Source organism: Neophocaena asiaeorientalis, unplaced genomic scaffold (genome assembly GCF_003031525.2).
Source record: "Neophocaena asiaeorientalis asiaeorientalis breed wild unplaced genomic scaffold, Neophocaena_asiaeorientalis_V1.1 scaffold143, whole genome shotgun sequence".
Classification (NCBI taxonomy): domain Eukaryota; kingdom Metazoa; phylum Chordata; class Mammalia; order Artiodactyla; family Phocoenidae; genus Neophocaena; species Neophocaena asiaeorientalis.
Window position 1 is genome coordinate 1,034,552 of NW_020175536.1, and position 12,269 is coordinate 1,046,820.

The 12,269-nt window shown below is 43.0% G+C and overlaps 1 protein-coding gene across 2 annotated transcripts in view; it reads left to right on the forward strand.

Moving 5' to 3' along the window:
• The window catches only part of MAML2 (mastermind like transcriptional coactivator 2), a 359,536-nt gene that overhangs the window by 234,079 nt on the left and 113,188 nt on the right, over positions 1–12,269 (forward strand). For both annotated transcript variants that reach the window (XM_024731310.1, XM_024731309.1), the window contains exon 2: positions 4,671–6,176. In XM_024731310.1, the coding sequence (XP_024587078.1) occupies positions 4,671–6,176 (1,506 nt within the window). The remainder of the gene's footprint in view (positions 1–4,670; positions 6,177–12,269) is intronic.

Genomic DNA, 12,269 nt, shown 5'->3' on the forward strand with positions numbered 1-12,269 from the left:
GTGCATGCCATACGTCTTCATTCTGTTATTCTTCTATCTTGGCTCTCTGTGTCCACTGTGTTGAGAACAGTGTTGGCATGTGGCAAATTGAAGGCCAAAGGAAAGCAAGCAGTGTAGTAAGTGATTCAGAAGAAGGCCTTTGGAACCAGACTCGGGTTGCCAGCCTGCTTCCATATCATGCACTATGCAGTCTTAAAGTCAGAAGCTGCAATTTCTTCACGTGAAAATGAAGATCAGGATACATGTTCAGAGAGCTGTGAGAAGATTAAATGGGACTCTACACAACTCTTGTTTTAAGAGCACCTGTCTTAAATTAAGTATTCAATACATAGTAGTTCTGAAGTGAGAGCCTTTGGGGGGCCTCTTGCTTTTGAGGGCCCCTCCTTCCTTATAAAAACTTTAAAAATTATATTTTATGACTGTGTTGACATCAAGATAAATATATTACTATATATATTAAAACATTTCCTCAACCTAAAAGTTCAATTTTTCTTCCATACTAAATTAAATTATATTTTCATGGGCCCCTAAGACTACTGTAGGCCCTGGGCACTGTGCCTACCCAGCCTAATGGATAAGTCAGCCCTGGTGAGAGATTTGTTCTGGAGATTCTTTCCTCTACCCTTTCAATGTTATTAACTGCTTTCTGGAAACTGTTTGTCCCCTCTGGCTTTCAGGGCATACCCTTATACTTCTACCTGCCCCCATCCCATCTTCCCCAGCCACCTGGAAGGTCTACACTGTGGAGCTCCCAACTTCCCTAAACCAGCTGCCATCTTTCTTGATGTAAACCCATGTCTTCATTCCTCTGACTGAGTCTCATTCCCTTAGGACGATTCCTGGCCTGGTAAGGTGGCATTGAATTTTCTGATAAACTATTTCTCACTGAGGTATTCATGATATGACTCTCTGTGTTCTCTCTCTCCTTCTAGAATACAGTATTTCCATTCTGTCACAGAAATTTTTGAGACTCTATACCACAATTCAATATCCATATATCCGATGGAGACATTTTAGTCCAGCAAAGAAAATACTTCAGAGCAAAGATTGAACTTTGAGAATCACTGAGATTGTACTGTGCCTCTACTTTTGTGCATTCATTGGGCCTTGGTGACATAACTTTGATTAGAAGCTTCTACAAGGCAGGACATAGACTATCCCCAAAATTCTCTTGGTAAATATCATGCCTGATGAAGTCCTAGTGGAATCTCTTTAACCATGGGGATGTCTTCCATGTGTCACTGAGAAGGACTTCTGTTTCCCACCTTAAGTCATCCATCCAGCTATGCTTGGTGGTGACTTTACACCATGATACATATGCCTAAAAAACAATTCTCACTCCCTCATTGTCTATTATTTTCTGGGTTCAGGCAGGAAAGTGTTCTCAGAGATAATCCTATTTATGAAGGAGGGAACTGTGGTCCATAGAAGAGAAATAACTTCCTGAAATAGCAAAGCAAGTAATGCCAGAATCAGGACTAGATCCTGGGCCAGCCTCCTCAATACCTGCGTGTGGGCACCAGTTATTTATCTCTGTCAGGGCCTGGGGTACCATTTACTCCCCAGCACAGGCTCAGCAGTGGGAATCCTTGGTTTGGTGCCGGGCTTTATGGCTTAGTGTTTGTGTGACCTTGAAGAGTTCCTCAGTCTCCCAACCTCAATTTTCTCATCGCTAAAAGGGAGGGGGGAGGGTAGAGATAGTATCAACCTTACAGAGTTGTTGTTGCGAGGATTCTTAGAGTTGTTCTGTGAGAATTAGATGCGACGATCCATACAAAAAGCTTAGCACGATGGCTAGCACCCAAGCCCTCAATAAATGACTTTGTTGTTTTTGTTATTACTATTATTACTACTACTACTGCTACCACCGCCGCTAATTCTATTACTCCATCTCCAACCCTGGTGGCTTAGAGAAAGTCCTGGAGCTGCTTCCCAGAGTATGTACTGAACTGCCCAGGGAGTGGCCTGAGCAGTAGAGAATCTGGCAGAACAGGTTTTTTCAAAGCAGTGGAAAATAAATCAAAGGCAATAACCCAAACCTGGAAAAAGAATGTTTTCCTTTGTTTTTTCTTTACCAGTTGTGGAAAAAACCTTCAAAATGTAACATGCTGAAATAAATCAGCGTGGCCTCTCTTAAGGTAACACGGCTGACCCTCTTTGGTCTGTGCTCTTCCTGACCGCCTGTGGACAGATGGTAACCACTTTCAGTTCGTGCCAAATGCAGTGATGGCTGACAGTGTTCTGTGATGATGTTGGCCTATATCAGTGAATAGACAAGATTAGGAGTCAGGGAAACATGGAGAGACAGCAGAGATGAGGGGAACAAAAGCTTCACAGCCAGGTACAAAGGGTACCCTACCCCTTGTTGCAAACTGCTCATCACCAAACGTTAAATCTCATGGGATTTAGTTAGGGCTCTTGGTTGAAAGTAACAGAAGCTTAACTCACATTAGCTTAAGCAACAAGGAGACTTTATTGTAAAGATTCCATAGTGTATCAAGGAAAACAACGAGAGAGGCAGAGCTGGCCTACGATTGAAATCAGGCCCTCAAATGCCATCAAAATTTGTGTCCTTCCTCTCTGCATCGTTCCCTCTCTTTCCACAGACTTACTTCCTCTATGGCTGTGGTTGGCTTAATGGAACAACACTTCACAAGTTTTATAAATGACTGTGCAGCTACCCAAAGAGAGCCTGGTCTCACTTTCTCCGATTTCAGAATTCTCATGGAAGGAATGATTGGCCCAGCTTGGGTCAGGTTCCTTTTTCTGATTGCCCATTAGCAATGGTAAAAGGTAAACATTGGTTACACCAGCATGGTACATCGACCATAACTATACACACTTGTGAGGGGGCAAACCCACAGGTAATGGATTACTGAAACAGGTATCGAGGAACTACATGACAAGACACATACCGTTCACATTCAGCCCTAGATTGCATCCCCGCCATTCCCTGATTCCTCATCATGTGACCAGAGATCCAGGATATCTCTGTGCTCACTATCCCCTCCCTCTTTGTGCAAGGCAGACCCTAGCCCTGAACAAGGTGACTCCAGCATCATATAGTGGAAGTGACACAGGCTTTAGAACTACGCAGACCTTGAGTTAAAGCCCAGGTCTGCCACTTATACCGGGCAAGTTATTTAGCCTCCCTGAGCCTTGGTTTCCTTATCTATAAAATAACGCATATCTAATGGAGTTGTTTTAAAGACTAAGGAAAAAAAAATAACCATATTTAAAGTACTTGGCATATAATAGGTGCTCAGTTATGTTAATTTCATTTTCTAATTAGGTTACCTAGAAATCTTCAGGAGGGTGGGGGAGTGATGGTAAGAGAAAAGGGAGGACAGGAGAAGTGATAGAATTTTATATCTGGGAAGTATCCTTCTGCCTCAGTAATTTGCAATTATCTTGAGCGAACATTAAATAATTGAAGTGGGTCAGCTGCACTGGGAAAGCCACCCTTTGCTAGATATAGCCTCTCACTTTAGAGGCAGAGCAAAAAGGACCTCAAGATCAATGGTGCATGTTTTATGTTTCTTATTAATTTACTGGTGTGACTGTATGGTCCTTAAATCTCTCTATATAATGTCTGAAGTTAATAGAATACAGTCTTATCACTGAGTGAGTGATTGAAGTACTTTAATATTTTGTTGTTACTGTTGCTGTTTAGAGAGATGCTCCTCTTTGAGAAGGTAGTAAGCCATATTTTTTTATAAACTAAACTTTATTGAGTTCTTACTTCAGTAAGCCCTGTGCTAAACGTTTACATGTCTCATGTCTTCCTATGAGTTAAGTGCTGTCGTCCCCATTTTCCAGGTAAGGAAATTGAGGCTCAGATAAGTCCAGAGCCAGGATCACTTAGCACTCAGTGACAGATTGGAATTTGAGCGCCGCTTAGCCAGTTCCAGAGCCTGAGTTCTTAACCACTATGCGGTACTGCCTCTCTACACCTTGGTTTTGGCTAAGAGATTTCGAGACGGGCCAGATAAAAAGTGAATCCCCCGGAAAATCTGTGCTTAGAGTGGCTCATTTAATAAATGATGACCTCGTAACTTCTGCGCAGCCACCCAGTATTGATACAGGGGCTCAAATGCAAAGCTGCAGAATCATAGGAAGAAAAATAGTTAAACAACAGAGAGACTACCTCCTTCGACACGACAACTATTCTGATTACTTACTTAGAGGATAAGAGTGATGATGGGTTGAATCTGTGAAAAAGAAACTGGAAATTGGGTCCCAGCTTTAGACTCTACAGTGTTTCCCATCTTGGTCAAAATTGTGTTCAGTCCAGTGGCCTGTGGCCGTGTGGGTTATGTGTGCATGCATGTGGAATAGTTTGGCCTGTTCCAGAAAACAACACCACTTTGGTGATTAATCGTAAGCATTATCAATAACTCCCCATGACATGTGAAGGATTCTTCATCCATCGGCCAACGTACCAATCATGGGAACCTCTATGACCTGTCACCCCTCACTGACCTGCTCTTCCAGAAACATTTTGCTCTGTTTGTGCTACTGTAAGTTTCATTATATTCCAAACTGGGCTTCATTTGTGCCTCCTCCTATGTGTAAATGGAAAAAACATTCAAATATTCTGTCTCTTTTGACTAAACGCATCTTGAAAAATATCTCATGTTTTGTTTTCTTATTCCCCCTCTGTCTTTCAGCTCCAGGGTTCCTTGAAAAGAAAACAGATAGTTAACCTGTCCCCTGCCAACAGCAAGAGGCCTAATGGCTTTGTCGACAACTCATTCCTTGATATCAAAAGAATCCGTGTTGGGGAAAACCTCACTGCAGGACAAGGGGGCCTCCAAGTAAATAATGGACAAAGTCATATGATGTCAGGGACCTTGCCCATGAGTCAAGCACCCCTGAGAAAGACTGCCACGCTGCCAGCCCATACACATTCTCCTGGAAATGGTATGTTCAACATGGGCTTAAAGGAAGTGAAGAAGGAACCGGGAGAGACTCTCTCTTGCAGCAAGCACGTGGACGGTCAAGTGACCCAGGAGAATATTTTTTCTAACAGGTACGGAGATGACCCTGGAGAGCAGCTGATGGATCCCGAGCTGCAGGAACTGTTCAATGAACTGACCAATATATCTGTGCCTCCCATGAGTGACCTTGAGCTTGAGAACATGATCAACGCCACCATAAAGCAGGACGACCCGTTTAGCATCGACTTGGGTCAGCAAAGCCAGAGGAGCACTCCCCGGCCGTCCTTGCCCATGGAGAAGACGGTGATCAAAAGTGAATACTCACCCGGCCTGACCCAGGGCCCCTCGGGCTCTCCTCAGCTGAGGCCCTCATCCGCCGGCCCTGCGTTCTCCATGGCCACCTCGGCCCTCTCCGCTTCCTCCCCGATCCCTTCGGTCCCTCAGAGCCAGGCTCAGCCCCAGACGGCCTCAGGAGCAAGCCGGGCCCTGCCGAGCTGGCAGGAAGTATCCCACGCCCAGCAGCTCAAACAGATCGCCGCTAATCGTCAGCAGCACGTCCGGATGCAGCAGCACCAGCCTTCCAGCTGGCCAGGCCTGCCCTCTTCGGCGGGGCCCTCCCCAGGTCCATTTGGGCAGGAGAAAATCCCCAGCCCCTCTTTTGGCCAGCAGCCATTCAGCCCCCAGAGCTCCCCCATGCCGGGGGTCGTGGGCGGTGGCAGCCAGTCGAAGGTCATGGCGAACTACATGTACAAGGCCAGCCCCTCGGCCCAGGGAGGGCCTCTGGACGTGCTCCTGCAGCAGAAGCCTCAGGATCTTAGTCGGAGTTTTATGAACACCCCACACACAGCCATGGAGCCCCGACATGGCGGCACCAAGCCTTTGTTTCATTTTAACTCAGATCAAGCCAACCAGCAGATGCCTTCCGTTTTGCCTCCCCAGAGCAAGCCTCCTCTCCTGCATTACACCCAGCCGCAGCCACAGCCGCAGCAGAGCTCGATTTCAGCCCAGCAGCAGCCGCAGCCACAGCAGCCGCAGCCGCAGCCGCAGCCCCAGCCGCAGCCGCAGCCGCAGCAGCCCCAGCCGCAGCCGCAGCCAGCAGCTCAGCCCACCCAACCCCTCTCGAGCCAGCCTTTGCTGAGGTCGCCGTTACCACTTCAGCAGAAGATCCTGCTGCAGAAGATGCAGAATCAGCCCATCACAGGACTGGGCTACCAAGTCTCCCAACAGCACAGACAGGTAAGGGCTGTGCTCCTCCCAACGCAGAGTACCCAGACACCATTCAGCTTGGTCCTGTTGCTTTGGTTACCATTATGTTTGCACTGGGACAGAATCGAGACCACAAAGACAGCGATGGTGCTGACAGATGCCTCTGAGGACCTCATGAAGGTTCACCTGGGGCATCTGGAGGCAAGAGCATCTTCCTTCTAGAGCATCACTGTCATTGGGGTCTGTTGTGATCAAAGGCTCTTGCTTAAGAATGTTGCCTTAGAATCCATGCCTTTAGTGACAAGTCCAGTTGTCAGTTACATTCTGATATGCCCATGCCTGGTTTATTTGTTCAGTCAATAAATCAGTCATTAGGTCGGCATGCATGCCCTGAGTACCTACCGTATGCGTGAGGTTGTGACTATGCTGAGTATAGAAATAAGGCCAGACGTGATCTTAAGAGTGTTTAATGACAAATCTCCACCCACACCAACCAACGGAAATGCCTAAACTTCCAACCCATCATAATGGATCCTGCTGTGATTCCATGCTGGTGCATGAAGGTTGAGTATCCACCTTAAATGAGACATGTTCTCTGTCTGCAAGTACAGTCTGGAGAGGTCGACAGGCTTTAAAAACTATCATTTTAATACTGAGTGGAAAGGATAATGACATGGAGCACAAAGCTTGGGTATTTACTGAGCAAGGGGAAATCAGGAAAGGCTGCCGGAGAAGGTAATGTGTGAATTAAGTGTTAAGGCATGAAATTGTCATGACTACCAACAGAAAAAAATCTGTGGTTACCTTATATCCTGTGGTTAACATAAAGCAGAGGTTTTATTCTGCCCCAAACAGGAATCATATGAAGAGATAGCCCTGTGTCTCCAGAACACATACTGGTGAATCAGTGCCGATCCCCAGGGAACTTGCAAGGAAAAATTCTTCCTGGAATAAGTGAGGGAAGGCAGGCAGGAAGGCTGAATGTTGCTTTGTGCATGTAACTTGACAGATCTGCGTTAGCGTCCAAGCACAAAGACAGCACGTTACCTGTCAAAACAATGTGTCAGGACAGTATGACGGCACAGAGCCTGGTTCCAGTCACATTCCTAGAGTAGTTTGTATGGCTACTGCCCAGAAAAGAATGCCACCAGCACCACAGACTGTGGGCAAGCTAACCTTTGCCTTAGATATATGCCAGGAGAAAACTAGACTCAACTAGGATTCGAGAGCTGTGTCCCAAGTAAACTTTCGGCTCTTAACCACTTACGAAGTATGTTTTTCTAAATCGTAGATTATGAAGAATGGACTTGGAGTAGAGTTATGTGTACATTACAAAGTTCCATTTTTAGCATGGGTAATTTGGGGATCGTATAAAAGCAAACAGTATTGTGGAACTACTTTCTAATATTCTGTGTAGCCGCTATGCTGTGGGTGAATCTGGATTTAAATTCTAACTCTGACATTCTAGCTGTGTGACCTCCAGCGAATCAGTGAGCCTCTCTAAGCCTCAGTTTCCTCACCTGTAAATGAGGATGATAATGTACATCCTAGGATTTTGGGAGAGTAAGTGATGTATCTCTCAGGTGGGGGTCTAGAATAAAGTTGGCTATTATTGTGATTATCATGGAAAGGGCCATACATGATATCAGAATATTTTTCAATATGCATTACTTTTATGTAGGAAGCCCATTGGAGTAAGTCTCAAATTTTTTCATAAGCAGTACTAGAGGAATAAAAGAGAGCAATCTTTAATTCTGTCCAGCAATATGGTGAGTGGGTAGCGATTTACCTTTCCTGGGCCCGGACTTCTGACCATAAAAATGACCATAAATAATGAGATATTAGTAGAAGTTAGCATTTATTGAGTATTTACTCTGTAACTGGCATAACCTCTTCCCCCCTTGATTGTGGTATCTCATTTTACCCGTATAAAGTAATTACCATTATTCTCATTTTATAGGTGAGGCAAATGAGGCCCAGAGAAGTTAAAATGACTTTTCCAAAGTTACACAGATAATAAGTAGCAGAGCCAGGATTCTGATGGTCTCCTTTGAAGGTTGTACTCTCAGACTTGAGGCTATACTGCTCACAAGAAGGATTTGCTGGGAAATGAATGGCCATTTGTAGATCATTGTGAAATTCTCAAAAGAAATATTTCTTAGAATATCGAGCCATATTTGCATAATCTACATAGTAAATTAAGTTTTGAGAGGATAGAGAAAGTCTCAAATCTCTAATCACCTTCAGAGCTGTTAAAGAAAAGAATCAAAAAATATCTGTGTGTCACTTGACCTTCCTGAGAGTATTATGAAGCTTAACCAAAATAAGCAATTTACGATAGGAAATATAGCTCTTTGGTACCCCATCAGCCCTTCTTTGGGAGCCTTCCTGCCACCTCCAACATCCTCTGTCTTGTTTCTGCCTCTGTTGCTCATATCAACAACTGTCCACCATACTTCTGACCCCTTAGTCCCCATGCCAGCTTCCAGGACCCAAGCACACCAGTGGGTGCTAATGACCAATCCACAAACATCTTCCAGTGCCTTAGATATTTTGTTTTTACTTTTCCCAGTGTGTATGACACTTATGATGCCATGATAATTTTCATCTTTTCAAGAAGGCCCTCAAAACGTGGTAGAAATGGTGGTGACATGTCCAGCTAAAGGCCTCTTCTATACAGACAGGCAATGGCCACTCAATCAAAGCCTTATCCCAACCTTGTCAATTGAACTATATTGTCAATTCCGGCTCAACAATTCCGTGAAGTGTGACTCTGAAGTGTTCTGTGTCTGAGTTGTGAGCAAGTGTATCAGAGCTTTGTAGTCAAATAAGTGTTACCCTCTTGAAAGCACTCACCTTTGAAGGGGTTGGACGCATTCTAGTAATGGTGCTGTTCAATACAGTTGCAGAGTTTTTCTCTAGGGATTGTCTTCAGAGCTTTTAGCACATTGAGTGGATTGTTATCAATGCAGTAATATTCATCTTGTTGGGGTTATTTTTGAAAACAGTCAAGCAGAGTAATGCTGCTTTGGGTCAAAAAAACAAAGAATAACTATGATGGGATAGAACCGCATTTCACGTTTGGTTTGTGAACTTTCCCTGAAGGCAATAAAGAAAGTAAATGAGTTGCTTCCCAAGATGATAATTTTGAGAAGTAATTTTCATTTGGATGTACATATTTCTAGGTTCTTCCATTTTTATTGTCTCATCCGGTATATTGCTAAGTATTCTAAACTCAGAGAGAGTAGTTTTAACTCTGCCATTCATAGTAGACAGTACAAATCTGTGTTCTCATCTCAGATTAGCCAAATCACTGATACTCATGACCAAAGCCATAGGAGGGAAGGAAATTAAGCAATTCTTAAGTTTATCAACTAAAGCATCCTGAACGAAAACAGTAGCCACGAATTTTTTTTCTGCTTGTCATACTCACTTTATGTCAAACACAGCAAGATTTACTAGTGGGATATGTTAATTGGGACAGTCTAGCCTTGGGAACGGTGGAAATCTTGGTTCTCTGCTACAAAATGATAGATTGAATTTGTTGATCAGTTGTTTACAATTTACCCAGTAGACTGTGCAAAGATGGCCTTCTCTTCACCTTTCAGAACTCTGAACCCAGATAGGGCTGCATGCTCAGGCAGAGACTGAAATTGGGGGAATTCATATGTCCCTCTCCCTTTATTGGGTACCTGCCCGCCTCTGCTCTCCTAGATGTGAATGGCACCCGAGAGATAGATGCAGCATAATCGAACTGTTGGAGACATTTTTATTGTTCCATGCTTGGAGTAGTTTTAAATAATCCCTTCTCTGGAGACTGAGAGAACAAATGGTATTTGATGTTTCACAAAATGTCTTCAGCAACTCTGTCTTGCTAGTGTGTGGGGCTTGGCAAATGGAAATACCTCCTGGCTATAATTTTCGTCTTTTTCCGATTGGAAGGTTATGGGAGAGGGCAGGAGAGGGATGTAATGCATGCAGTTCTGATTTATCTTCAAGTCACTGAATACTTGTTTTAAGGTGTGAAAGAATTATTGGTTGACCAGGGCTCATGAGAGTTCAATCCAAAGCCCTAACCTCTTGCACTAGAAAATGGTCTTTTTCAAAGCTGTATAATCAGACACTTAAAAGTGTGAATTTTTTTTTTGTAACATTAGAGCCATGAAACTCAAGTGGATTCTATATTTGGTTTAGAATTCTCCCATCTCTAAAAATTCTGAGAGGGAAGGCAGCCAGTGAATGGATAGTTTGTTATGACCAAAACATAAATTTGTACATTTCCTTTTTAGTTTAAAGCCAAGCTCCTCAATCGTATATTAGGAACCTCACCCCACTCTCTCTACCTAGCCAAGTTTATCCTTCAGTGCACTATATATCAACCCTTGGCATAAATCAAGCAATGTTCTCCTCCCTTCGTCTTTAAGTTAATCTTGTGTATAGCTAACCTTAAAGATGAACACTCAGAAGATTGTTTCCCAGTTGGTCTAGCTGAGGGTGGAGGAATGAGGACTCACTGTAGCTGTCATATACTGACAAAACTTCTAAATCCTTATAATTGCCCAGAGAAAGTGCCAGAGAAGAGACAGAACCTTCATTCAACTGGGAGTGCCTTTTCTAATAGGAAAATAATTATGAATTCAGAGTTCTGCAACAATATAGCATCCAAACCACCCCTTTGCTGGGGGCTAGGGGTTGGCTAAAGGGTCAGCCAATTAGGCTAGTGTCTGGATTTGATTTTAGGGACAGAATCAGGTGAGAGGAAGTCAGGAGCATGAACGGCCAAAGACAGAACCCAGCCAGATTCCTAAAAAAGCTAGGAAACAAAATCAGTCAGTATACTCAGAACCGAGGAGTGAATCTAAAAGATGGTAACAAACCCATGATTTCGTAAGTGACCTAAAATCTAGAGTGTAGTTAGGATAGAGACCCAGGAGATGCTAGGTGGTCATTACAAATGACCCTCGACCATTTGGTGATTTCCATTATGACTTACCTTGGCTGGATTATGCTGGCAAAAAGGAAGAGTTCTGATACAGATATACTGAGGGCTGTTCATGGCAAACCAGGAGCATTTTTTTTTTTTATATTTTCATTTTATCTTTGATATTTCATCATTTATCTTTTAAGTTTACAAAAGAAACAAAAATTTGTTTTTAATACTCCATGAAACGAGTGCTAAGGCCAGGATCCAGAGTGAATTTCCAGACACACATGTTAATATAATTTATACTGAAGACTTTTTTTTTATTGGAGTATAGTTGATTTACAATGTTATGTTAGTTTCAGGTGTACAACAAAGTAAATCAGTTATACATATACATATATCCACTCTCTTCTAGATTCTTTTCCCATATAGGCCATTACAGAGTATTGATTAGAGTTCCCTGTGCTATGGAGTAGGTCCTTATTAGTTAACCATTGTATATACAGTAGTGTGTATATGTCAATCCCAATCTTTCAGTTTATCCATTCCCTGCCTTACACCCTGGTAACCATTTAGAAAACCAGTTTGTTTTCTACATCTATAACCCTATTTCTGTTTTGTATATAAGTTCATTTGAACCCCTTTTTTAAATTCCACATATAAGTGATATCATATGATACTTGTCCTCCTCTGTCTGACTTACTTCACTCAGTATAACAATCTCTAGTCCATCCATGTTCCTGCAATGGCACTATTTCATTCTTTTTTATGGCTGAGTAATATTCCATTGTATATATGTACCACATCTTCTTTATCCATTCCTCTATTGATGGACACTTAGGTTGCTTCCATGTCCTGGCTGTTGTAAATAGTGCTGCAATGAACATTGGGGTGCATGTATCTTTTGGAATTATGGTTTCCTCTGAGTCCCCCTCCCTGTGTCCTAAAGTCCATTCGCTAGGTCTGCATCTTTATTCCTGTACTGCCCCTAGGTTCATGAGAACCATTTTATTTTTTTTTAGATTCCATATATATATGTGTTAGCATACAGTATTTATTTTTCTCTTTCTGACTTACTTCACTCTGTATGAGAGACTCCAGGTCTATCCACCTCATTATAAATACCTCAATTTCGTTTCTTTTTATGGCTATGTAATATTCCATTGTATATATGTGCCACATCTTCTTTATCCATTCAT